At 43.0% G+C, this 27942-nt stretch overlaps 3 protein-coding genes across 4 annotated transcripts in view; 1 reads left to right on the top strand and 2 right to left on the bottom strand.

The window, feature by feature from the left end:
• LOC143213024 (uncharacterized) overlaps positions 1–9008 on the top strand; it is a 122230-nt gene extending 113222 nt beyond the window's left edge. The window contains exons 6-13 of the mRNA XM_076432459.1: positions 847–1040; positions 3322–3501; positions 4189–4514; positions 5373–5530; positions 5941–6504; positions 7384–7556; positions 7672–7821; positions 8351–9008. Coding sequence (XP_076288574.1) covers positions 847–1040; positions 3322–3501; positions 4189–4514; positions 5373–5530; positions 5941–6504; positions 7384–7556; positions 7672–7821; positions 8351–8470 — 1865 coding nt within the window. The 3' untranslated portion in view covers positions 8471–9008. The remainder of the gene's footprint in view (positions 1–846; positions 1041–3321; positions 3502–4188; positions 4515–5372; positions 5531–5940; positions 6505–7383; positions 7557–7671; positions 7822–8350) is intronic.
• Positions 9009–11133: 2125 nt separating this feature from the next.
• On the bottom strand, positions 11134–15600 carry LOC143213026 (E3 ubiquitin-protein ligase RAD18). Of its 2 annotated transcripts, none has more exons than XM_076432468.1 (8): positions 15319–15600; positions 15086–15221; positions 14925–15003; positions 14121–14652; positions 13788–14049; positions 13653–13713; positions 12978–13580; positions 11134–12729 (listed from the first exon to the last, which is right to left on the bottom strand). In XM_076432468.1, exons 2-8 carry the CDS (start codon positions 15113–15115, stop codon positions 12356–12358), a joined length of 1941 nt encoding a protein of 646 aa, XP_076288583.1. In that variant the 5' UTR covers positions 15116–15221; positions 15319–15600; the 3' UTR covers positions 11134–12355. The 2 variants fall into 2 exon arrangements, with proteins under 2 accessions (XP_076288583.1, XP_076288584.1); XM_076432469.1 differs by having other exon boundaries at positions 15345–15600.
• Positions 15601–17462: 1862 nt separating this feature from the next.
• Ugt50b3 (UDP-glycosyltransferase family 50 member B3) lies at positions 17463–24652 on the bottom strand. Its single transcript, XM_076432023.1, has 8 exons — positions 23957–24652; positions 21325–22094; positions 20837–21103; positions 19934–20132; positions 19681–19857; positions 19066–19383; positions 18119–18347; positions 17463–18035 (listed from the first exon to the last, which is right to left on the bottom strand). The coding sequence occupies exons 2-8, from the start codon at positions 21550–21552 to the stop codon at positions 17894–17896; spliced, it is 1560 nt and encodes a 519-aa protein (XP_076288138.1). The 5' UTR covers positions 21553–22094; positions 23957–24652; the 3' UTR covers positions 17463–17893.
• Between the last annotated feature and the right edge of the window lie 3290 nt (positions 24653–27942).

Genomic DNA, 27942 nt, shown 5'->3' with positions numbered 1-27942 from the left:
CAGTGACACTGCATAAAATAACGGGTAAAAAATAATTGTTCAAGTACCCGGCCCGATTCGTCGTATCAGGTCATGCATCACACCGACGGCCGCACTAAATTACGAGCTGGCTACTATTTCGGAAAATTCACGCGATCAAAAAAACGCCAGCGGTTTTACCAATTTAAACGTTCGTTCAACGCCCGTTTTCAACAACGATCCACTTGTTTCACCTCTGCCCCCTCGGACTCCCACTCGTTCGAAAATGCACCCACTCGTTTATCAAAATTTCCCGCTTTATTATCAATATGATACAAAAATGTTGTACTCGCAAGAGGTGATTCCCGAGGTCATTTGAAGCAATTTTTTCCTTTGCAGAAATGTTGTCCGCGGCTTTGTTGAGGAGTTATTAACGAAAAACACGACTGTGCGAACACGCGTCTAGGTCGCGCTCTGATTGGTCCGTGTTTTTCGTTAATAACTCCTAAACAAGACCGCGGCGGCCATTATTGCAAAGGAAAATGTCGCTTCAAATGGTCTCAGGAACCTTATTAGCGAAAAACACGGATCAATCACAGCGCGGCTATAGCTATAGCGGGGCGTTGTCCGAGGCAGGATCCGCCCATAGTAGCCACGCCCTTATTGGTCCGTGTTTTCCCTAATAACTCCGGAACGAAGCCACGGAGAACATTTCTGCAAAGGAAAAAGTTCCTTAAAACGATCCTGGGAATCACCCGATTCAAGGAAGTACATTTTCGAGACACCCTGTGTAAGGAACGATTGCAAAAAAAGTGTGCGTGTTCGTGACCCGATTTTCTAAAAAGGTTTCCGCGTCCCTTTGGCTAATGAAGTTTGTCTAATTTTCAGAGAGCACGTTCCGGGTAACGTTGCAGAAGAGTAGCCGTGGACTCGGCTTAAGCGTTTCCGGTGGAGGAACCGCCGGACCAGTTCGAGTAAAAAGACTGTTCCCTCAACAACCTGCGGCCTTGTCCAATAAACTTCAACCTGGCGATATCCTCCTCGCTGCTAATGGTATTCCCCTGACCGGTCTCACCAATTATGTAAGTGTACCTCCGTGTCAGAAGTGCCCGCGTTTTATCAACAACAATCACACGGATCAAAATTTCCCGGGGGTTTCAGTGAGATGGATAGACCCGCGGCCGGAACATCGTAAAGGCAACGCTGTCTCAGTCCGATCTGAAGTGATCTGCGGTCTACTACTGCGCATGTGCAGTACACAGACCCAATTTTAGCATGGAACAGAAACTTTTTTTGTTTCAGGGCGGTGGAGTCGTTACACACACCCCCCTAAGATGAACTTTGGAGGGTAGTGTGGGGTTCGGCTCCCTCTTACATGAAAATTTGGGAACGGGACTACATCCCTACGCATACCCACTAAGACCCCACCGTGGTGGTTTATTCCCGTGATGGTGGGCGACTCATCGTATCGGGCCTCCTGCGTCCTCATTGGCAGTGATGCCAGTTGCACCAACCCTGGTGCCAAATACTCTCCTCCTTTTCCCCTTCCACTATCCTATTCCAGCACCATGCGCACACTCCAACGTCCCCCACTAAGACCTTAGACCACGGCATGAGGGGGCGAAAGGGGGTACATCATCTCACCGTGATTCCCCTCACCTGGCACCACTGCTCATTGGGCTTATTCTCTGCTGTTACGAGTAGGCCCACGACCTGGGCCCGAAGCTAGGCCCGCTAGATGATTCCTCATTATGCCACCACACTCTCGCTCGACCAAGGTCAAATCCGAACCTTAAATAAGGGTCCTAGGTTCCGTTCCATGCTGAACATGGGTATTGGTTCTGTTCCATGCAAAGTCTAAAAGTATGCTCTGTCTCTGTCCATACTGACACAAGTGGTGGTATGTAGCTGATCGGATTGATGCGGTGTTGCCACATATGTAACATGTTCCGCCTTGTACCCGCTATGACCAACCTCGCGTCTCCTTAACAAAAATCATTTACTTCATCGATTCCATAAAATTACATTGAATACAATGTCTGCAATCAATCGGAGATCGGTTGGTATTCAAAAAAAAGATGGTATCCGTCTTCCAAGATGTCCTCTCCGATTCCTGTTAATCCAGTACGACGACGCGAGGAACAGCTCGCGACGAAATGCCAATAACTATACAGCTCTAGATGATTCCGCAGCAGGCTTGTCTTCTCGTAGCTCTTCGAAATTTGCATCCGATTAGCATAATGCAGCTACGTCCGGAACTCGCGGGCGAAGATAGACGCGCTATCTCGCGTGTAGTCGTCCGCCTGTCCTCGGGGGATCCAGGTATAATATCAGTTTATGTCGAGCAACACACCGTCGCTCGTCGTATGTACTTTCCCGTGTAGGACAACACGTCGATGGTAAACAGCAAAACTTGATGCTAGAACTTCGATAACTCTATCGCAATTCGAATCGTGTAAATAACTTGGCTCCTGCGCGGGTGGCGCACACGCCGGTGTCGTCTCGAGAAAGTTAGGAGTCCTGGAGCCACGGCGGGCGACCCGTGCCGTTTTCTTAAACAATAGATTACGATCAGATGGGTGCAAGCACTCACCCCACAGCCCACAGAAGTCCTCATTAGCCTAGAATTGGATGAAATTTTGGGAATAGGTTCTTTTTTGACTAAAATGATCATTGTCAGAAGGATTTTTGACGACTCGAAAGAATTTTTTTACCATTTCAATGTCACTCCCTACCTTACCGACACCACTCCTGTATTTTCGTATGCGTGGACTCTCCGCCCCCCCCCCCCTGCCACCTAAACCTAACTAATTCTGATCGCATAATCTTCCCATTGTAGATATTCAATTAATTGGTGTAACAATTGGAATTTTGAAAACATTTATATTAATCTCCATAATATACATATTTAATATCTTTAATTAATTGCAAAAATGGATCATCACCAGCTTTGTTGACCTCATAGCGCCATAAAAATTCACACATGTGATCTATAATTGAATCATTCTCTACTTAGACCACAGACGAGATATAGGAATAGACCTGACACCTTATGGGACTTGGGTCCACAGGAATCTGTAGTACCGACACCTTAAAATGCCAGTGATAGCAATAATTTTCTTTAAATTATATCCATAATTTCGAGTCGCCAAAAATCCTTCTGACAATCATCATTTTAGTCAAGAAAGAACCTATTCCCAAAATTTCATCCAATTCTGAGCACGGACGTAAACGGAAACACAACCCAGTTTGCGTCATAACGTACAATTGCTAACAGAGGATGCGGTATCGAAATGATTGAAGATGTCCAAGGAGATCTGTCTCTCCGAATCCTTAATCTGATGCGAATCCAACTTGTTGCAGGAGGCCTTGGAGGTACTACGAACGACGCCGAGCACCGTGGAGTTGGTGGTGTGCAGACTTCCTGGGGATACGAATGTCACGCCACCCGGGGCACCGCCGCCACCCCCAGCGAGAAGAGAACCACCCCCGCCTTTGCGAATACTGAATCCCCTGCCGCCGCTTCAGATCGAACCCTGCGGCGTAAGTCACCCTTACATCGGGAGTCCTTGGTTGTTGCGACTCGCGACCCGATAGGCAGCCGAATTTCCTGGATCACCGACTCGCTGAAATTCCTCGATTTTCCGGCCCCTTGGTTGCTAATCGAAAGATTGAAACTCCGGATAGCGCGGAACTACTATCGACAAGCTATTATACAACCATTGTATCGCTTTCGCGCGGCTGCGTTGTCAACAATTCCCGCGGACGTAGATTATCAATTCGCAATAACTACCTTATCTTATCTGGTTTGGCACTCGTCGATTGATCTCGAGATTGTAATCCTCTCTTGCGTCACCGAAAAAGAAATGAATAATGTAATGGACAACATTTGGAGGGACGATGTTCGTGTGTTGCAACGGGGAATTTGTTTTTCCATTAAGGCCTGGTTCACGGCCAGCAGACTCGACAGCTCTCCGCCGGTATTCATAAAGCAATGATTAATGAATATACTGTCAGTTATATCCGGCAACTCTCGAGAGGAATACAGGAATCCAATCGAAGTTCGTTTACAATTTAGATTTCGGTATCTCTTAGCTAACGAACAGTGCTGCTGATGCAATGGCAGCAAAGTCCCCTGCGTTTCTGATGCATCGGTGTCCGGAGCGCGGGGCTAGTCGCAACGATATTACATGATAACCTGAAAAATGTATGTTGACCGGTTTGTCACAGGAATTCGACATAGAGATGACGAAAGTCGGCGGCAGTCTGGGCTTCACTTTGAGGAAAGCGGACAGCAGCGCGCTGGGTCATTACGTGAGGGCATTAGTGCGAGAGCCGGCATTAAGCGACGGACGTATTCGACCAGGGGACAAAATAGTCGCTGTCGACGGTGCACCATTGTCCCCCATGAGCCACGAAGAGGCTGTCCAATTGCTGCGGCAATGCGGTCCCACCGTGAAACTTCGATTGTACAGGGATCTGGCGCAAACCCCTGTATCCGCGCTTTCGCCTACCGAGCCCGATCATCCCCTCCGTCCACCACGAACCAGCTTAAGGTGAACTTTCCCAGCGAATATAAAGCGGTTCAACGAGCAAACAGCGCAGATTAGTGATCAATCAACTCCTGCTCCCCTTGCAATTAACCTATCAATTCACTGGTAAACTACTGGCCAGCTGAGCCAGTCCGGCATCTTGTGTTAGATTGTTGCATATGGAATGCCCGATTATAAGACAAGAAACGCTATAATCGCCTGCAGATCGATCAATTTACATCTTTGAGACGCCAACGATGATCGTTAGACTCCTGTCTTCAGATCATACGTAGATGTCTAATTGTAATTTCAAATCGAACTTATGTCGACGTCGTCGATGTGTGTTTTTATACAGTAAGTCAGTAATAGAGTCGAGAAACTTTTAATTGATTGGCAGAAAAATTTAAGAATATTGTAAAATATTGTACAGTCATTAAGGGATGAAATCCATTTTTATTTTGCATGAAGATCCGCAGTCTAGTGACTACTTTAATCAATACCTTCCCATATGGACAAGGTCACGCGTGTTCAACGTCGCAGATCGGACACTTCATATGCAATAACCTGATCGTTTTTACGATTGAGGTTTCCGGACGCGAGCCTTGTCATTTCGGAACTGTTACCTCGAGCAAGCAGCCAGCTTCATCAGGGCCAGCCGGGCAATTAAAAAGTCTGTCTTCAGATTGGTGAGCAATGAACCGGAGAACACGAGCCAGCTATACCAGCGAAGCACTGCAAAACGCACAGTAGTAGCCTGACGCCCTGATGAAGCTAGAGCCGCAAGCTCTCAGAGACGAATAAACCGGAAGATCAGTGGGGGACGAAGAGTTTAACAACCCGTTCCGCGTGACCGGAAGATAAAATACAGAAATATTGTTGCAGGCAAGAGGCAGTAGACATGCTCTGCGATCTGGCGGTTCGGAAACTATCTCCGGGCACCTCGAGCGGTTCCAGTTGCAAGCAATCCCCTGGAGCGTCTTGCAATTCCCCGAGGAGACTCCGTCGACTTGCCACCCGTACGCCTACCGAGAATGATCAAGGTATAGAGAATAATTCGGATCCTGATACAAATCCCACAGAAATACAATCATTTCTGGAAGACCTCGCACTCAAAGTGGTCAAGGTTGTACCTGAAGTTTCCTATCCTCTCCCATCTCTCCTCCTGTAATAAACTAATTTGTCAAACAACCAAATCCTCCTACCCCAGTCCTTTCCAAACCTTCCCTGTTCCCTAAACCTGGCCCATTAGTGCTGCCCCCTTCCTTACCTTCTCCCGAAAGTGGTCAATGTACATATTCAATTGGGGAGACGTGTCCGTAAATATGAATTTAATGTTAGTCGCTGGTGTATCTTCTCTGGCGAAGAATATAATTTTCCAACAATTCGGAACAATGATCGGGAAAGCCCGACGCAACAATACTATATAACCGCTATATACCGATCGTTGCAGAAGCTTTGGAGAAGCACTCGAGCGTGCAGGCGACGTCAACGGCCAGCCAGGCGGAGACATCCGATTCCGACCAGTGCTCGATCAGGACGCAGATAACGAATTCCCAGCCAAACACACCGGGAACCGACATAATCGATCCGCCGCCGCTCTACGACGTTTGCGATTCGAGCGATTCCTCGAAGACACTGTCGCGGCCGAGTTTCCTCGACTTATCGGCACCCCAAGGGAAACCTCATTTCCAGTTCTGCAGCCAGGACTCGGATCTCGAGTATCCCGGAGGTGAGGCGATTGCCGGCGAGGAGCAGCAAGACGAACGGGAGAACACATCGGTGCCTGATTACGAGAGGAGAGAGGCGAACGTCTTGTCCAGCGACGACCATGACAACGATCTGCCTTCAGAGCCGGCCTCGATGCCGCCGGTACTCTCGTCGACGAATAGCTCGAGCACGGCCGCGTTCAGCTACAAGAACCCTGCGTATCAAAGCGCCAACCCAGCTTGTGGCGTCGGTATCGACGCTGCTACCAAGAACAAGGCTACCCATTCCAGCGATCAGGACATACCAGGTACATAGCTCTATACACACTTCATTTCATCATGCTACCTCACGTTCAGTCGCCAAATTCAATCCTTCAGGGTACCTTCTTCGTTGAGCTAGCTCAGAACCGGGGACACATGTTTCTTTCCCCTGTTCTCAGTGCCTACCAGCGTCCCCCACCATTCGACTGGTAGCCTATGAAAGAAATAGGGTCCTTGACTCTGGGAAATAAAGTCAAGCTAGGAGTGATGCTGAAGAGTAAGGGTCCAGAGATTATTGCATGAAGGACTAGCGTCCTTTGAGACATCTAACAGGAATAGCCTTCCAGGAAACTGTCAGAAGTATCTTTGCAGGCTTACAGAAAAAAATGCTAAACCGATTGAAGTGTCTCTCCTTATCGTATCAGTCAATTGTCTCCAATTTATTGAGTAATCCGAAGATAATTGCACAATTCTTTCGAACATAATAAGTGAAATTCATACGTGTGTAACGCGTGCGCGCTATCTTATCGCTTCCGGTGGCATAGGAACTGTTAATATATCTTGTTGCTGGCTTGTCGAGCTAGCTTGATTTCGCGCACAACAGCTGGAGCGATTGTTAAACATTTTTATCCAGTCTTTCATACTCTATTGACCAACATTTTTGCTGATACGGTGACCAACACCAGCCTCTATAAATGAATTGTGCAGTGGCATTCTTCGTTCAGTAAACAAGTCTACTCGCGACGAATTGTTCCTTTGAAGTCGGTCTCGATGAAATAACAAACAGTGACGTGGGACCGAGTTCTAACAGCGGAGTCGAGCAAGAAACGATGCCAGTTCGTTCTGTTGTATAAATTAGAATTTAATTGCCGGCCGAAGTATAATTAATTCCCCGCGTTCTGACTTGGGATTTCTATCTGTCGCAGGAAAAATCTTGGGAGCGGACGATCCGGCTGGTAGCAAGGGTTTACTGAAGTGGAAAGGCGTGATGTTTGCTCCGGACGACGGAATTGATAAAAGTGAGAAAGAGGCGGAGAACGTCGGAAAGGATACCACGGATTCAGCTATCCCCAGCGAAGAAGTTGAACAAGGAAGCGAGGTAGAATTAATAAATGCGTTCAACTTATTTGACGATTCAAAGCTTGAAAAAATCATTCTTATTTTTAGAATGATGGTCTTCGAATTATTCTAATAAATATACATTTCTGCGATAGGTGTTCATGGTAGAGCTGACACGTGGCTGGAATAGCCGACTTGGGTTCAGCTTACAACCGGAAGGAGATCATACAGTTATATCGGTTGTCCATCCCGACAGTGTCGCTGCTAAAGATGGAAGACTGAAGCAAGGGGACGTGCTTTTGATGGTACATTATGTGAACCTGTCTTCCGTTTAATGTAAATCTCAGTCAGCAAACGTTCGATCAATATTTGTAATCGTACTTTGCAAGCAGAAGGTTGTCATTTTGCTGCCTAGACCGTGCTTGAAGCAGAATTTTTCCAAAATCGAGGACAAAACCAGGACAGACCAGGACAGACCCTGCCCTCGTGTAGGGGGCAGGTCAGTAGCCCTAACCTAATCTTGCTCTAAGAGTAAATATCAGGCAAAACTGGAGTAAACTCATGCTGTAGGAGGGAAACCCGAGTTTTATTGAAATTTCTGGATTATATAATTTTAAGTTTCATGTGTGTTTTCAATGTATTTTGCTCGATATTTACTCTTAAAGCAAGGTTAGGTCCGCTTTTACTGCGACCGACCTGCCCTCTAAACAGGGTCTGTCCTCGAATCGGCATGGAATTGATGGCAGATTCATGGCAAATCAAGAGCAGATTGCTCACTGGGATGACACGAACAAGTAATAAATAGACTCCAAGGACGGCGTGTTTTTGTTTCAGGTAAATGATGAAAACGTGAAAGACATGTCGACAGCGGACATAATAGACCTGCTACGTAAAATCCGGGGTTCCATAGGTATTATGGTGATGAGACAAGGTAAAACAGAAAATCCAACGTGACGCTAGTCAGACGAATAATAGAAGAGCCCCCGCTGAGGAAAGAGGAAACTTTCACGTCCATAACGGCAGTGAGTCTTTTATCGTGAAGCGCGACATCGGTCCACCGGTGGAGCCCGGAAGGAAATCCATTGGTTCTCGTTTCGTTCGATGGAAAACAACTTCCTTCGAAATCCTATGGTCAACGTGTTAATTGTGTGCAATAGAAAGTTTCATGTGACTAGATCCTTAGGTAGAGTCCATGAGAAACGAAGCCTTAAGCACGCTCTGGTGATTTAATCTCTTCAAATCTAACGAGACTACTAGTGTTAAGTTGTCCATTGAGTTCGTGCAATCAGTAGAGAATTTCTTAGATTTCGTTCATGCGCTTTCTACCGTTTACGATCGCTTGCTGCCGAGCGATTGTTATTACTAGACCGCGGATCTTTATGCATTCATAGCAAAATTGTTGGAAAATTTTTTAAATTGAAGATCCTCTATTAAAATCATTGAGGGAAGAAATAACACGCAATTTGGTTTCTATCTCTTGCGATTGGATATTTTGCATAAAGATCTGCAGTCTAGTTATTGCTAACGTGAAATTTTGAAAATTGTTAGCGATAGAGAGTCGCGCAAATTGATTGGACAGCTTGACACCTTCGATACAGCTTCACCAATTAGCGTATTACCTGCATTTGAAAGCTGTATTCGTTTCGACACTCCCAAGGTAACGAGATCTAATTACTATTATAAAAATATATTATTAATATAGTCAAATGAATATTCAGCGTGTTTCAACGAACATCCTTCGGTTCGTTTAAACTAAGAAGACTGCTTTACGAAGTAAAAGAAAATCCGAAGATGAGTAAGTGACGTATGGTTGCCATGTAGATATTTATAGGGTGAATGCGAAACGTGTAACGTGTTAACGCAAGTCTTTATTTTTACCTGATTCTTGTTGGGAAAAAAGTGTAGACACACACCGTGTTTGAATACTCGCGAGTGCTCAATCATTGCAAGGTAGGCTATTTCTATAAACCTACACGAGACTTGAAACCGATTAGAGGAATTCTTGTATACAATTATTGCAAACCATATGTATACATGTATACTCCGAAAAGAGAAACACAAACTACGACGAAAGACACACATACCAAAAAACCTTTTTTCATTTGAAAGCTAGTTATTCAATTTATGCAAATTAATCTATGATGTTAGGCACACGTTGGTATCGTTGAAGAAACGCGTAAAGAAAGCGTTCGGTATGAATTTATTAGAAGTTGCAATTGAGATGTAAAGATCTTGTTATATACAAATTATAATTTATGTTGTTGATATAAAAAGTTTAATTATACGCGATTAATATATATACGACGTTTTGAATCCTACATTCTAGAGAAATTAAGAGTGACGCGCCAGCGCTATAGTATTCGTCTCAGCCAGGCTATAGTTATCAGAAAATTATATTCGCTAAAACAATTTTTGAATTCCAAAAAATTTTCACTATACATACTAGAAACGATAGAGTGCTATCACTCTATGCCTGCAAACGTTCTGAATATTCCTAGATCGACATTTCTCGAATTCGTCAGCGAATCTGAATAATAAAAATAAATGAATTTGAAATGATTCAAACGCAATAAAAAAAAACAAATACTATAGACAAGCCTATAATCAAAGAGTTAATCAAAATGTCACGGAGACTACATGAAGAACGTGTTTATTTACTTTTAAAACAACGCTGAATCACCTACTGTATAAATAATTCTAAGACGATTATGTTTTAATATTGCATTCTCAAAGTTTTGAAGCGAACACGTCGAACATATCGTTACGAAATATAACGTATGCCTACACATACGTGTTCGGTGCGTATAATAAGCGAACCACATTGTGTATTATAGTGAAACCGATCACTCTGCAACGTACAACCGAAGATTCACTTACAATCATGCAATCGTAAAATCAATACGTCGTACTCTCTATCAAATAACATGTGTCTGATAGACTTGATATGTTAGTTGAGAGAAATTATGGAACTTGATTTACGAGTCTTGGACTGCTGTAGCATATAGTGTTCCTAATCGAAACAGCATTACTGCACGAGTGTTTACTAGCGGCAAAAGAGAACAATTACATTATTGACGCAATATCTAAATTTCCTTTCGAGTCAGATATTTTAAATGATCGAAGATTTTGTACATATCTCTCCAGTATACAGCTACCAATTCCTAATGCATCAACATTACGCATGGTCTGCAATTGAATTATTTTTCAAATCTATACTATACCGTTGAATCGGGACGCGTGAATCCCTTTAAAAATTACAATCGTGACGTAAGAGTTGCTTTCGCATAGAATATTCAATGAAATAAAATATTTTTCATGTTTCGAATTGAACTCCAGTACTTAATAATACAGAATACTATCCAGTACTTAATAATGCAGTACTCGAAGTACGCGAATGCTATAGTTTCATCCGACATACGTGATCCATGAAATTATATTAAACTTCAATCGATCTTGCTCTTTCGAAGTTTCAATAAACTCTCCCAGATCAGCATGGAAAAAGCTGAAACATATTTTTTCTTGCCTTCTCATCGTTCAAAGAGTTTTACGGAGATCTGTGCACGGAAAAAACATATAGACTCGCTTGCAGTATAGTTAGGGGGTGTAGTAGACGAGTAACTACCTCGCACGATGCCATACCATACAGCAGTGGTTCTTAAACTTTTTATGCGTAACCCCTTGTTTGGGAAGCCTAACTGTAATCCGGCAAATGAATGAACTAAACAATAACGTAGCCTAAAATATCGTTGCCTACAATTTAACGAAAGAAATTGAAATATAAAATCCTATCGCGAAAGGTAATAAAAAAAGCATATTTTTGAAAATGAACTTATTTTTGGAATATAATAACTAAGGAACGAGAAAACAGAATAAATTATTTTCTGTATGAATATCTATAATTCTATTGCGATATAAGATGATGTAAACAAAAAAAAAAGATCTTACGTGGCAATAGCGCAATTGTTAATACACATACTAAATGAATATATTTGCTTGATATTTACTATAGTTTATCTACTACATTTACGTTGTACCGATATTTTTTTAGCAGAATAATGTACGGAGTAATAATAAACAGCGTAAATCTCCTATTTCCTCGACAGAGAACTTAGAAAAAGAGATATTTCGAAAGCACTTAAATCCAATGGTTTCGCAAAGAATGGTTTCAGAAACACTGCCAAACATGAGTAACACTTTTAATGCCAGAGAAATAATTGTTAGCGGAAGTCACATACAGCTGTAGACAAAATCATCCTTGTCAGAATATTACACTTGTATTTATTCACAGATGCGAACATATATATAGAATAATAATAATATAAATGTATAATAAATATATCATCACCGTAAGAATGCAATAGACTAAAAAGAAAAAAAAAACTTTAAAGAAAATGTTTCATGAATGTGATAGTCGTTCCATTAGGATGTTAGAAGCCTTAATAGCTATATATTAATATCAAATATAATTTGTATATATACACATATATATTGTACATGAGATTAAATGTATAAATGAAACCAAAGTGTATAAGTAATAAAATGCATAACAAAGACAAATATTCTATTTGTATGTACAATACGAAAAAATGACTATTTCAAATGATAAACCGGGCTTCTTATATTGTTGTTGCTATCTATATACATACCCGTGACGTAAGTTTTCGCGTTTATCGTTAATCTTTTCCATTGTTAATCCCTTTCTGTTCAAATACGATAATGTCTAAAACTCGGTGTTTTCGAAACACGATTTTGTACTCATTTCATGATTTGCCTCCCAAAGTTTCACCGCGCTAACGTATAGGTACTATACTTATAAAGAATGTACAAAAATAATTTGATTCACGTATCGTTCTTGCGCTTCGTTCGAACAGATTTTCGTAAGACTGTCGTGCTCTCTACCGCTGTAGTATTCATGTTTCGAGTTCTCAATCGTGTTTTACTTGGTACACACGTTTCCTGATTATCGCACAACATGCTTACAGACCCTTCATTGGACTCATCGGTCTCGCTGAGATGCGATTGGGAAAATTTCTTAATTCTCTTCTTCGCGTCGTAAACGGTTCTACCATCGTTTTGTATGAAATCGCGACTTCTTTTACGGTAGGAACGATTTCCACTACATTCGGGAGACGAGCTTATGTTCTCCTTTTCGACATGTGATGAGTTTAGTAGATTATTGTGTAACAATCCATGATTAACAGCGTTCGATTTACCTGTAAACATAATTCTATATATGTATATTTTCTATTTTTGCGAGAGACTCCTCTTGCGCGCGTGAATGTGGTAGCACACTCACGCACCGCTAGCTACATATTCCTCGATAATGCAAAGTTAGGGCTTTTCCATAGTTACAATCGCTAGATAAAGGATCAATCTAGCGCGCGAGCTTCCCGCAGTGGCCTACTTTTGCGTATTCGAGGAGTAATTTGCATTACTACTTCGATCAATTAGAATTGCTTACCGCAACTAAATTTGCTATCGACGCTATCGTTGCTTGATAGGTCGTAACAAATATTTTGTAAGACAGAAGCAGGCTTTTCGCAGCCTCCGTCTTCTTGATCAGAGTCAAAATTGTTTCTGCTTGTCGACACACAGTCCATCCTCCTTATTTCATCCTTTGAAAATCTTCTTCCTCCCCTTTTTAATATTTTGCGCTTCGGAATATCGCTATATGTATCTGACGTAACGTGATCGCTTTCCTCACCGACATGATCGTTATAACTTGATCGAGTTTCATTAATTTCAGCATTATTGTCGCAAGGAAACTCGATATTATGACATTTCTTCGGATCACTGCTGGAATACATTTGTAAAGGGCAAGCACTGTCCGAATCAGAATCTTGAATATACGCATAGGCATAATTCACGGGCGGCAGATCATTTTGGCCGATATCGTTTGTTGAATCATCTGAACTCTCAGGGACTGTTTCACTTTCTTGTACAGTACGTCTGTTGGCTTCGAAGCTTTCGTTTAACAAGTTCCGTCTTACCGCTGGATTTCTTTGTACTTCGGAACTCTTGATCCTTTTAATTAAACTTTCGAAACTGTCTTTATGCGTTTCCACTAGTGAACGAAAATTAAATATTACAATGTTGTGCTCGTAATGAATTGAAAAGTATAAACACAAAAACTTACAATACTTTTTCCTCTCTTGATCTATGACGTTTTGTTCCATGTTTCTGTTAACTTGTAATTTCTGAAAGAATCGATACAGATTGCTATTATGTATACTGTTATATTTTACAGTACTATATAAGCACGAATAATTACATTTATAATTGACGAAGTCTTATTAATTCTTTTCTCAAGGTTCTCTTCATCTTCGCATTGTTTAATCAATTCGGAAACTGATCGCGGAGTAGATTTATCGCATTCCGCATTATAAAGAACGATATATCTTTGCAGTCGAGCTTCCATAATCTTGCGTTCTCCTTGAGCCGACAGGCCAAATTCTTTTAACTTCTTACGCATCACTGCATCCTTCATTAAATTGAATACTAGCTTCGGTAGCGGTTGACGTTTTGCATCTGGTCTGAAAGATAAATAGCGATCGTATATTTTTGTCCACATAAATGATACATTACGCATTATTGTTACATTTACTTTATTTGTGGTTGATCCTTCTTCGCTTCTCTTTTCAAACAATCGTCAAGATGTCTATTTATATGAGTCTCTGAAATAGTAACTTTGCAGACCGGACATATAACAACCTTGGCCTCGTCTGTGCCGATTGGATCCTGCCGTTTTGCACTTTTCGGGGTAAACATTAAAGGTATTTTGTTTTTACCACTAGTACTCGGACTAGATAGATCTTTAAGAACATTTGTAGAAGGTGATGCATTATTTTTAGAAATTACATTTCTATTAACACTTGCAGCTTCTTGTTTTATCGAAGGTGAATATTTCTTTTCGTGAGTTGTTCTTGGCGAATTTAAAATACCGTCGCTCTTATTGCCTGGCAGAAATTGTAGCGGAGCTTTCAGATATTTTTTCAATTTGTCCTTGACTTGCACAAACTGCGCTATAATTTCATCCAAAACTTTATTCTTCCGCAAGTCTTTCTCGAAAGTCTCCGCAAAACAAGAAGGACATTCTGTTTTGTAATGCAAGTACTTTCTGATGCACAGCGAGCAATCTGTAAATAGGGTGAGTATTATTGCATGTATGTGTTAATGGATAAGATAATAATTAATAGACTGCGGATGTTTATGCAATTTTCATTTTTTCTAGACAAAGTGGAATGAAATACAATGTTATTTCCAGTGGTAGTAGCCTTTGCAGATCTCAAAAATATAAAAATTGTGCCGAATTCTGTCGAATTTTATATTCCACCCTTTTTCGTAAATTTTCAGTAGCCATAAGTGCATAAAGATCTACATACTAGTAATTAAGAACAGTTTCGCTTACAATTATGAGAACATGATGTTATAACAGATGTATCCATATATTCGTAGCATATACCGCAAACCATCAAATCCTCTATGTGCTGAAACACAATTTGTCATTTTGTGTGTTAATTGTCGTTACAAATAGGAGAAGGAGTTAATGGAAAAATTGTAGATCGTTACCTTCAATTGTATATATTCAGGAGGCCACATTATAAATACGTTATTATTATATACACTTATTGTAGAGGTTAGATTAAATCAAACCGTTCCTTTAATAAGGTAACGACCATAATTATGACTGAACACTAAACAGGAACTGTTATCGAAACATAAATCATAAATTATAGGTATAAATGGTCAAACGAAAATTATAAAAATAAATAAACAAAACAGTCTACTCAGACAATCGTTACTTTGAAAGTGTATATAAATAGTATACATTCACTGTGTGGATGGGAAACTCATAAAATGCACTCCAGGTGGAAACGGATATCTATCCGTCCATCATACCGACTCGATGTCAATGATCTTTGCTTGGACCACAGACTTAGAACGCGTTGGTTTTTTAAACACATCGGTCTCAATGGTCTCAATATAAATTACGCGAACCTTAACCTCTAATTTGAGCCCTTCAAAACGTCCAAAAATTTCTACAAGAATATAATTTAAAATTGCCTCGAAAAATACTATCCTCTATTGTATTCGCGTAAATAATTCTTGCCGAATTTTCCATAAGGCTATGTGTATTCGGCGGCACGAATCATCTGCTCCGAGAAATCTGAAAATAGCGCCACTTATCGTAGCGGCAGAACGCTCAAACTGGTAGACAAAATTACCGACAGTCGATTTTGTCTACCAGTTTGAGCGTTTTGCCGCTACGTCAAGTGGCGCTATTTTCAGATTTTACGGAACAGATAATTCGTGCCGCCGAATACACACAGCCTTATGAGAGATTCGGCAAGAATCATTTGCACTAGAATAAACATTTCATATTTTTCATTATCTAACAAAATAATTATGTGTAGCTCTGGACAGATAGGAGTAGACTTCATTCTACTCTGATCCAATCGGCTGGGTACTCGTACCAACGTCACCAGATTCCAGACAGGAACCTTCTTCTCGTCTAATCATAATATACATTTAATATTGTAATTTTTTAGTGGAAAATAAACAATATTAGTTACAATAGTTAATGTGTTCTTTTTTTAAACCACCCTGTACTGTACGTAATATTCGATAATAGAATTATTATTAAGTTTTGTATCAGGAGAATATCATAGTAAAAGAGGTTGCAGAAAAGTTAGGTGCCACCTCCTTCAATATCATACATATTCTCCTACTACAACATTCAATTGTCGAGATTGCCCAAAATTTTCGGAAATTTTCGGCCGTCTGACTTGTTGACTTATACTACTGAATTTCGTGCCACCTCCTTCGACATCATGTTCTCCTAATACTTTCTCAATTTTCGAGATTTTCGGAAATTTTCGACTGTCTGACTTGTCATTGAGTTGTACTACTGAAATTTGAATACCTCCTTTTTGACATCATGTTCTCCTAATACTTTCTCAATTTTCGAGGAAATTTTTCGAAAACCTCGAAAACTGAACTTTGTATCCGGAGAACATGATGTCGAAGGAGGTATCCGAAATTTCAGTAGTACAAGACAACGTCAAGCCAGACGCCCGAAAATTTTCGAAAATTCAGTAGTACAACTCAACGACAAGCCAGACGGTCGAAAATTGGCGAAAATTTTCGAAAATCTCGAAAATTGAACTTTGTATCAGGAGAACATGATGTCGAAGGAGGTATCCGAAATTTCAGTAGCACAAGACAATGTCAAGCCAGACGCTCGAAAATTTTCGAAAATTCAGTAGTACAACTCAACGACAAGTCAGACGCTCGAAAATTTTCGAAAATCTTGAAAATTGCACTTTGTATCAGGAGAACATGATGTCGATGGAGGTATCCGAAATTTCAGTAGTACAAGTCAACGTCAAGTCAGACGCCCGAAAATTTTCGAAAATCTCGAAAATTGCACTTTGTATCAGGAGAACATGATGTCGAAGGAGGTATCCGAAATTTCAGTAGTACAAGTCAACGTCAAGTCAGACGCCCGAAAATTTTCGAAAATTCAGTAGTACAACTCAACGACAAGCCAGACGGTCGAAAATTGGTGAAAATTTTCGAAAATCTCGAAAATTGAACTTTGTATCAGGAGAACATGATATCGATGGAGGTATCCGAAATTTCAGTAGTACAAGACTATGTCAAGCCAGACGCCCGAAAATTTTCGAAAATTCAGTAGCACAACTCAACGACAAGTCAGACGCTCGAAAATCTCGAAAATTGCTCTTTGTATCAGGAGAACATGATGTCGATGGAGGTATCCAAAATTTTAGTAGTACGAGTCAACGTCAAGCCAGACGCCCGAAAATTTTTATTTTTCGTATTTTCGCTATTTTTCCAATTCCCAATCGGTAATGTTACTCAGTAACATGTTCGGAAGTTCAGGAAAAATGGTTGGTGCAATAAATATATACTCAGATACATTTTTTTATTATATATACATTGTCTTTATTTATTCTTTGTAGATTCATACATAAAATGTTTAAGCATTTATAAGGAGTATGTAGACTGTCTCATTTTATGATTGTTGGAGGTAGGCCAAGGGTGGCTCCTGACGATCCCTGGCCAGTCCCTGACGAGTCCCTGATGAGTCCCTGGATAGTACCAGGTCCTTCTGGATCCAGAATCTGTTCGCTGCTGCCGGAATAATTAATAAATCTGACGATAAGAGGAGAACGCTCGTCGCATTTATTTCCGGTAACGAGTATCACACACACCTCGCTTCTGATATTTATTTCGCTATTAACATTTTTACATTTGCTCCCCGCTCGCAGTTCGCGCATTTAATCTACAAGAATTACAAAGTATATGAAACGTAATAAATATGTATGGTGTGTACACTTCAAAAATTAGCACAGTTCAGTCTAGTTTCTTCTTATTTACAGTCCGCTTCGATATCGTCCTCCAGCAGAGCTTCTTCAGCCCGTAAACCAGCAACAGCAATGCGACAGCGTAAAACGTTACTACGTCGACGGAATAATAATGAACGATGCTCATGTGCCTGAAAAGGACATGTATTTTTCAACAACATCTCATCAATTTATTACACGTTCTGTAAACTCTAAACATCGCTAAAGTGCGCACCTTGCGGAGCTCTTCAAATGTTCAGCTCCATTGTACTTGGCAACGTGTTCGACCCACCAAGTGGCTAATCTCCTCGGGTTAATTGGCAGCTCTCGCAACAGCAAACTCCTCTTCTTCGCCGCCTTCCGATACGAATTGTTGTGCACGGCAGACACCTTCAGGATCCCCTCGCGAAGATTTCCGATCGATACGCCAGCCAAATCCATCACCAGGGCGTAACCTAATTTTTCTGTCACGCAGATAACGTTCGGTTTGATTATTAATGATTTTCGGAAGGTATTATTCTATTTCGAAGATCGTGTAACAAGACTAACAAGCCTGGACGTCATCAATATACACACATACATCATGAAGTCATTGAGAATTCCGTTAATCTTGAATGAAAAGATGCTACACACGTCCTGGGATATTCGTTTGAATTTAATGCGTCCAGTCTGTTCGAAGAAATCAATCTATTATGTCAGAACATGGAAAATGACTCATTCTGTTGAATGTCGGTATTCCGTTGAAATGTGGTGGATATCGGAAATATATGTAGATTCCTATGTTGGCAAGATGTCGATAATGTCGATTTTTATACTGCCGGAATGTCGGCAAATGTAAATTCCTATATTGCCAGGATGTCGACAAAAGTAGACTCCTATATTGCCAAGATGTCGTTAATGTATTGTAAATCTCTATGAACGACATCCGCCGCCAGTGTTCCGATATGGTGCATCTGTTCTCGCGTATGCGCGGCGATTTTAGCCACAGTAAAGTTAGATCCTCGATAAAATGGGGATCACTGGGACGCATGTCCATACTGTATATCCCATGATGTGTGTTTAAACCTAACCCTACACGAGTCTTGCGACACAACTTCTGATGCAGGTAAATACTTGGCTTCGAGGAATCATTAAAATCTAGCAACAAGCTATCGTTCAAGCAGGAGGAGTCATAGTTCTCACCTGCTTGCGCCGCGTTCCCATCGTGATCACAGAAGACAGGCAGCACGAGTGTCGGGGCGCCGTGATACGCGGCTTCGTGAAGAGACAGCAGGCCTCCGTGAGAGACGAAAGCTTGGAGCTTTGGATGTCCAAGGAGATCTTGTTGGGGCCACCAGGCTGCCGTTCTGACGTTGGACGGCACATCTTTGATCTTCCCGCCTTCCCATTTCCAGACGACGTTGTACGGCAAGGTAGCAAAGGCTGCGACGAATATATGACGTAGCGCCTCCGGCATGCCCGACGCGCGAACCGACGAGCCCATGGAGACGAAAATGAAACCTGCGGCCACGTATCGGTTATCATCTTGACTGGAGGACCTCTACGAAGTCGTTCAATCTTTGGCCGGATCCCAGACCGAGAGGGTTTTAGGTCTGCGGGGCTGCCCGAAAACTAGGCTATCCTACAGAGCAAAGGAACAGCTGAACATGGATCCGTTCGACCTCTATGGTAGCCAATGGATCAACTAGTTTACTGTTTATTTCCGTAGATCCATGTACGGCTGATCCTTTGCTAGCACACGGCACGGATTTGCTCGTGCACCAACTTAGATCGCTGCAACAAGATTAGACGACCTACCTCTTTGCAGGAAGTTCTCCAAGTCGGCGCTAAGCTGGCTGGCGGGATTGCAATGGAGGCAGGCGACGTTGACGACGTTGGCCAAGTATGGCAACGAGTCGGCCACGCTATAGTGACTGTTCTGTAACGTGAGCGGCACCTCGGCAGTCAGCTCACGTACATCGGGCAGCTGATCCCCTGTAAAAAGGAGACAGTTCTGACACTGGCGAGCGAGATCGATCCGGCGGATCGATCGGCTATCCGGTCGTGTTACCGAGGTATCTTCGGAGAACTGGTTGAACGTATCCGGTAGTCATGATCCAGTGCATGACCCGTAGGGTGACGAGGCAGGCAGCGTTCAGGATCCTCTGCAGGAAGCTCATGTCCTGCGTGAAGGACTTGCCGAAGTAGGGGGTGACCGACCAGGGGGATGGATTGCCTTGCCGTCCGATCGAGCCGCTGTACAACGCTACCTGCAACACCACGGTATCGATTGCCCAACGATTCCTCCCGGCGCGTAATTAACTTCATTAAACGTCTAATGGTAATTCATCCAGCGGGGTTTAATTGAAACGCGATACAGACATCTCCCCCAAGGGATAACCGGTCTCTCCTGTCCCGCCCGATGGCTCCTTTATCGCGGCGGAGTCTCTCGGAAGATGTAATTAAAGCCGACGCGACGCGGTGCGCTTTTGTCAATAATTCGATGCACCAATTAAAAAGTTCAGGGAAGAAAAACGTCGCGCAGTATCGAAGGAGGCAAACTGTATCGAAGGTTAAATAATATCGTGTTTAGTCAATGACCACTGCGAAACCAAGAGATCATGACAGATTTCTACTTTACCGGCGCGATTGATTTTACGCGTTTATGGCCTTTGCGGCTCGTCGAATCTCGCCGAGAGGAAAGCGTTCGAAGAGGTGTTACAAAATTTTCCATTTATTTTTGCAATGTAGTAAACTGCCGCGGATTATATTGCGCACATTACGGCGCGTTTATGGCGCTGAGTGGGTCAGTGAAATGCAGAGCAGTCAGGTTCAATTAACAGGAGACATCGGTGTATCGCTTTCGACTTACCGATGTCATTAAAGAAACAGGATTTTACGTAACCCCGTTCCTCAAAATCGATGCACAACATTTTTACTGCGCGTAGAGAATCGCTAATCAGGATGTTATTACCGTGTTTAGCATGATCGTGGGCACATTCTCTCCGTGGAGGACCCCGAGAAGGCATTCGGGAAAGGCGCCGTCCACCACGGCGATGTCCCAGCGCTGATGGGGATTGCCCTCGGGCTTCCTCAGCCAAGAAACCGACGTCCCATCCCGGAGAAGAGCCTCGCAGGATTCCCAGGCGTACCGCATCGCATCCCAAGGCGAGATCGGCAATTCGTCGTGGAACCTCGCTCCTACCAGGTCCCATTCCGCGGTGTAGTTGCTGACGTAGGCCTACGGATAACCCATGGAAAATAACAGAAAACCCTGAGGAACACCTGCCACGCCATAGCACCCCTTGGGAATCCCCAATGAATTGCTTTCCTGGGAGTAGCTTTTGAGGGTTAATGATAAATTGGGTTAGTCTACGTGAAGCTGGATGATATCGAGATGGAAATTTTAATGAGAAGGTAAGAGGAGATAGGGTATCGATAAGGGTATCGATGATTAGTCACCTCGAAGATGGGAGGCACGAACTCCTGCAGGCCGTTGTTCGCTGCTGGTCCAGGGAACGCGCTGACTAGGGTTACGTTGTGGCCTCTGGCCTTCAGGCTGGTGCCGAGAGCAATGAAAGGCACGGTGTGCGACTTGGTGCCGCCCATGGTGGCCATCAGAACGTTGTATCCCCTTGCGTCCTCACAGAGCCAGGCGAACATCACCAGGGCAAGCACTCGATCGATCATGATTGCTCTTAAAAACGAAGGATTCACCGGAAGTTTGCCTACCCAGCGGTGGAGAAACGAGCCTCAGCTCCGTCGCCGATCTCTCGTAACAGCTGTTTGCTATCGGAAAACCGCTTGAACGTCGAAGACGGTCGCATCGTCGAGCCAACCACGGCTGATTCCTTCTTGTTCTTCCTCCTCGTCGTCGTCTATCTTTCGGTGGAGTTCCCTATTAGCTCTCAATTATCCTGCCTCGAGTTTCCGCCCCGGAAAGCGAACCGCTTCTGTCTTTCGCCGAGTCGCTCGTACGTATGAACACCAGTCCTTCAGGATCGCTTGAGAACACGCCGGGGATCCATTGTCATGGAAACGATCGGCTGAAAAATGCCCATCATCGATCACCGGTCTAGCCTTGTCCTCGAAGAATTCCGAATAGCTAATCACTGGTCATCTTTTCAACAGAGACAGCCAGTCCGCTATCGCTGTTGTTCCCTATTCCATCGTTGACGTCTGGAACGGACGCTGATTGTGTGACAAATCGAAGTCCCCGCGTGTGACGAAACCTGTGGAGATCGTAGGCTATGGAACGTTGAGGAATATTTAATCCCTGGTTAAATATGACTTGGCTACTTTGAAGCACTTTTGTACGCCTTTCTTGGGCAAGCTATACTGTCTAATTGAGAGTCCTTCAGGATTAGGGACTCCATGAACCCAACAATGGTGGAACAATAAATGTGTGCTCACTGGGTTAGGCGACGGATTTGGCTACTTTGATGTTGTTGTACAGCTTTCTTGGGCAAGCAACAGTCTAATTGAGAGTCCTTCAGGATTAGAGACTCGACGAACCTCATAATGGTGCAGCAAAAAATGTGTGTTCACTGAGTTGGGCGATGAACTGGCTACTTTGATTTGTGTATACCTTTTATGCGCGCTTTTCACAAGGTGTGAGCCATCGTTTTAATGGCCCCCTAACAACATAAGATGTGTTGGACTGCGGGATTTCACCGGTGACAACGTCTAAGGGTAATCCTTCGTCGAGGCGACTACTTTCGATTCTTTCATCGGTCCGAAAACGGATTCGCCGATTTCTCTCGGTGCTCGTGTTTGCGTTGCGGAAGTGAAATCGTCCCGGGTTCCGGATTCATTTTTCGGCGAACGAGAGGCACACCGCCGGAGAAAGATGAGGAGATGAAGCAAGAGAGAGGAGAACGAGATCGAGGCGGCCTGGCATGGCGGCAATCTCGAGAGATCGTTGTATTGTCTGAACGTGTGCGGCGCGGCGCACTTGAAACTCGGGTTATTAGTGAAAGTCTCGCGCACCGGTTCAAATACCGACGAAGGTTGGATTTGCGGATTCGCGGATAGAGTCTTCAAGGGATCATAGCCAGCGGGAAGATCCGCCGACGGCGACCTTTCGAGCGAGAAACGTTTTGCTCGACCCACTTTCCGAAAATCGCTTTGCATACTGACAGATATATTGCATTTAATAGGTCGTCGCTTGAGCGACGGGGGATTCCCTTTCATCTGCGAGATGAAAGAGAGTGAGTATCGTGCGTGACACGAGATCTTCAAGAAGTGCTCTGCAATTCTGCTTCTGTAATGTTTGCGGTTTATCGAGTGGGGAAGGTCCTGAAGGGGTTCCTGAAGAGGATCCTAAACCCTCAAGAATCCTTAACTATGCTATTTTTCCTGTGGCCCAGGTGTACAATAAAACAGCAATTGAAGTCAGAGGATTGGGGACTTGTCCTTGCTCGGGAAGAGTGACTTAGAATCGCGTTAGCACGTTGAAGAGCCTCGAAATTGTTTGGTCTGGTTCCCATTAATCTTTTTGCTGTGACCCAGGTATGAAATAAAACAGCAATTGAAGTCAGCGGATTGGGGACTTGTCCTTGCTCGGGAAGAGTGACTTAGAATCGCGTTAGCACGTTGAAGAGCCTCGAAATTGTTTGGTCTGGTTCCCATTAATCTTTTTGCTGTGACCCAGGTATGAAATAAAACAGCAATTGAAGTCAGCGGATTGGGGACTTGTCCTTGCTCGGGAAGAGTGACTTAGAATCGCGTTAGCACGTTGAAGAGCCTCGAAATTGTTTGGTCTGGTTCCCATTAATCTTTTTGCTGTGACCAAGGTATGAAATAAAACAGCAATTGAAGTCGGAGGATTGGGGACTTGTCATTACTTGAAGAGCGACTTGGAATCACGTTAGCAGGTGGAAGAAATTCTGTGAGTCTCGAAATTTTTTGCCTGGGTCATGTCTGGACTCCGTTGGGAATTGCGTGCTCGTTGGCTAGCGGTGGGAATTGATTTAACGTTGCTCCTCGCGCACGGCGATAATTCGTCACGGTTCACCGACTTCACTTTCGCGAAATATGCCTGGATACCCTTAAACAGCGGTTCGCGGAACGGGATCCAGGACATTTTTCTTACCTCGGACTTTCTTCCTCTCTCCTACACGTGCTCAGCGTTCCCTTCCTTTCGCATTGCAACGGTCCGTTACCGTTTCCTGCTCGAAAAATCGATCACAGAGCTCACTGGAGGAGGATCTTGCTGCGTCGAACCCGGTGCTCCGGTGACCTTGAAGGATCTCTTCAAGGTATGTTTCCGCTGAAGGTGTTGCAGTTTGATCACTCGTCTCCGAAAATGGTCCACAATTGAGGATCCAAAGCAATGTTGATGGAGGTGTTGATGTTGACTCAGGGAAAACCGAAACGTCGACGGAACGCGACCGAGTGCGTTTGACCGATCGATTCAAGTTCAACGCGTTCGAACGCTACCAAGCTCGGATATCACCGAGCGTGAAAGTTTGACTGGCCAGCGGCAGCTTTAATGATCAGCTGTGCTCGAGAGAGAGAGAGTTTTGCCTCCCACCAGTTGACTTCTTGCTCTTCGACAGTCTCCCTCGGCGAAGATGTTCCGTGACGGGCAACGATCGCTCCCGGGATCCCGTTGCACGACCATTCCCATCGTGGACCACCGGATTACCGTTCCTCGATCCTCTAACTCTCGCAGAAGTGATCACCGCTCTTCCGCGACTACGTTCGATCGGTTCGATGTTTTCATTGTTTCGAGGATAACAATCGACAATCATACAGAGTTATCTTTAAGACGTACCAGCAGTAGCGCGTTATCTTATGGGAAACTTGTGCAAATGCCCGGGGCCCAAGCAAAAGAGGGCCCCGAACACAAACCAAAAGATCCAAATTCTACGTTTTTCTCATAAAGTTATTTAGTTGGGATTGGGGGCCCCGAAGTTCTACTTTGCCCAAGGCCCCAACTAGTTGTACCGCGCTACTGTGAGGACCCCAAATTGACAGTGGAGACCAGAGTTGGGCAAAAGTTTTATTGAAATAAAAACTTCGAATAACATTCGTAGGAGAAAGGTACGAATTTTGAGTCCGGTAAAGTAAAGTTTACCGTAATCATACATTTCAATGCAAAAATGATGTGCAGGACATATAAAAATTGCGAAGCTCATTTTCTACAAAAAAAAGAATGTGCTCCAAAGAACCGGGGCAAGGTTTGCCCAAGGCCCCAACTAGTTATAACGCGCTACTGCGTACTAGGTGTTATCAAAAGGTAACTCTGTTGGCGACCTTGCTAAGATCATGGCTATGCTGGTCGGTTCATAGTCTTCTACGCCCTCCAGCAGTCTGCCAATTTATTTACAAATAATAGACTGCGGATTTTATGCATTTATGACAAAAATGAATATAATTTAAAATCGCAAAAATATTAGAAAAATTTGAGCACACTATCATATTATTCTCAACCTACTAAACACAATAGGGAAGAAAATAAATTTCTAATTCACTCCAGTTTGTTGCAATTCAAGCAAGAAATTTTTGTCTTGCATAATGATCCGCAGTCTATCAATTGCAAACAAACGCTGGATTTTTAATAATTATTGAAATGTTTTTGTCTACGTGCAAAGTACTTCACAGTAGCCGCCTCGGGTTGGAAATACTCGGGTACTTGGAAATTTTTAGTACCCAAACTTGAGCTCGGGCCGGGTCGGATCGGAAACCCGAAAATTAATTAAATTCGGGGGCACGAATAATATAAATTTTCGGGTTACCCCGATCCGACCACTATCCTACCCAATGTTGACTTTTTTTATTTTATGTTATTTTATTATTATTATATTATTTGTTTTTTTTTATTTTACCATGTACCACTGCTACTATTCGCAGACGACTATTGGTTCAACAAAATTTTTATTAAATATTGATTTCACTAACCACGTGTTAAACAGCGACAACCCTAATCTTCAGGAATAAAAAATGGCACCTCTCAATCTAACCTGTATAAACAAATATATTTTTAAGAACAAAGTCAGGAAATTTTCTGTCGAATCATAAAGATCTGGTACAACGTCCGGTTTTGACTTGCAGAAACAAAAAATTAGGGCAATCTCACACCGGTCCGATACCGTTACTCGCTCGCGAGCGATTTACTATCGGAGCAGTACGCCGCGCGCCGTTTCCTCGGTATCGGGACGATTTCGTGGCCGGATGGCCTTGTTACTTCGATTTCTTTCCCGCAGAAACTGTTCGTTTTCACGATCCCTTTTCACCGATCTTTCACGGCACAGTTCGAAGCCCGCATTAAACCGAACAGCCGAAGAGATTTACTCTCAGCCGCTCAGCCGCACTTCGGATTCTTTGTTGGAGCTAAAATTTGAAAGCATCAGAGTGTCTAGCTCGTGAATAGGGCACACTGCGTGCCGCACGATGTGTGCTCGTTGCAGCCGACGCGTGACGCGACGCACGTTTCGACACAGGGCCTGTTGGACCGAGCCCAAAATTTTACAGAAAGTGCTAATGGACGTTCCTCGTAAGCAAACGATTACAACTTTGGGTAGAGAACTCGAATGGTACGGTGATCACTAGGGATGAGCTTTTGCTTACTCGGCTCCCGAAAATTTGTGATACATACTCGATATTTCCTGTTACCCGAAGTCTCGAGTCGGATCGAAATCCCGAAAATCTATGACAGTAAAATTGACGAAATTCAGATTATTTGAAGTGAACGTTTCACCACGATATATAAAATTCCTTCAATAGGGAGATTTCTGAGATTATTTGAAGCAACATTTTCCTTTGCAGAATAGGCGTCCGCGGCTTTGTTAAGGAGTTATTAGCGAAAAACACGACTGTGCCAACACGCGTCTAGGTCGCGCTCTGATTGGTCCGTGTTTTTCGTTAATAGCTCCTTAAAGAAGCCGCGGACGCCATTTCAGGAACCTCCCATTTCCGGATGATGAAGGAATTTTGAGACACCCTGTAGTGGCCTTCGAAGTCTTCGAATAATTTTACGAATAAAACCAGACGCAGTTTAAACTTTATCGAGTTTAGTGTCATTCTACTCGGAAGAACGCCACGAACTAGCTCTGGCGTCACCTCCATGAAAAAATTATGAAGAATAAACAAGTTTTGCAACCGAATTACACACCGATATACTTTATTGGCCGTCTGGCCGCCTGCTTGGCTGAAAATTATTCGAAGGTTTTATACCAAGGGTTTATTCGAAGGTCTTATTCCAAGGGTTTATTCCAAGGGTTTATTCGAAGTTATTATTGGAAGTTATTATTGAAAGTTTTTATTGAAAGTTTTTATTGAAAGGTTTTATTCAAAGGTATTATTGAAAGGTTTTATTGAAAGGTTTTATTGAAAGGTTTTATTCAAAGGTTTTATACAAAGGCCTTATTCAAAGGTTTTATTCCAAGGTTTTATTCCAAGATTTTATTCCAAGGTTTTATTCCACGGTTTTATTCCAAGGTTTTATTCCAAGGTTTTATTCGAAGACTTTCCACGAATAATTTTACGAATAAACCCACTTTATTCGAAATTGTTATTTAAATAAAGTTTTTGCCCATCTCTGGATTGAGAACTTTAATGACATTTTAGTAATCAACGAATTTTATCTAACAAAGGTCTCTTCAGCAATTTCATTAGATACAGCTGCAGACCTCTACAGACCGTGTTCCTCCTTTTCCTGTTGGAACGGGTTAACGAAATCGGGCCAATTCGTCTCGAAAGCGATTAGCCTCGAAGAAGCGAATTAGTCAGGAGTCTTGAATAGCATTCAATGGTCTCTTCGGCGCTGCCGCAAATCAATCGCAACAAAAGGTTGCCGGTTGAAGATTTTCACGGACAAAAGGTAGTCGTTCGGCACAGGTGTAATTTATCGATCTAACCGGTCGTGAGAAAAGATGCGGGCCGTATCGATTTTCTGCAACGCGGCTCGTTTCATTCGGAACACCAAGAGCGGTGGACGAAAATGTGAAAAAACTGTGGTGTCCTAATTATTTTCCATTTTGACATATTAATACAGTCGCGCTCAGTTTCACTATCTATTGTACGTTTCTATTTACGGCAGGTATTAAAGGGAATTAGCCGAATTAACCAGTTACC

Source organism: Lasioglossum baleicum, chromosome 10 (genome assembly GCF_051020765.1).
Source record: "Lasioglossum baleicum chromosome 10, iyLasBale1, whole genome shotgun sequence".
NCBI classification, from domain to species: Eukaryota; Metazoa; Arthropoda; class Insecta; order Hymenoptera; family Halictidae; genus Lasioglossum; species Lasioglossum baleicum.
Note: the sequence above shows the minus strand (reverse complement) of the source record. Positions and strands in the feature narration are given on the sequence as shown.

Bases quoted from the DNA above. Each gene is read 5' to 3' on its own strand.
- LOC143213026 (XM_076432468.1), bottom strand. From the start codon at position 15,115: ATGTGGCCTCCTGAATATATACAATTGAAG. The intron at 13,581-13,652 runs GTAAGTTTTTGT...TTCGTTCACTAG, and splicing joins TCAAGAGAGGAAAAAGTATT to TGGAAACGCATAAAGACAGT. The intron at 12,730-12,977 runs GTAAGCAATTCT...TTATGTTTACAG, and splicing joins CGATAGCAAATTTAGTTGCG to GTAAATCGAACGCTGTTAAT.
- Ugt50b3 (XM_076432023.1), bottom strand. From the start codon at position 21,552: ATGATCGATCGAGTGCTTGCCCTGGTGATGTTCGCCTGGCTCTGTGAG. The intron at 21,104-21,324 runs GTGACTAATCAT...GGTTATCCGTAG, and splicing joins TCGTGCCTCCCATCTTCGAG to GCCTACGTCAGCAACTACAC. The intron at 18,036-18,118 runs GTGCGCACTTTA...TGTCCTTTTCAG, and splicing joins CATTTGAAGAGCTCCGCAAG to GCACATGAGCATCGTTCATT.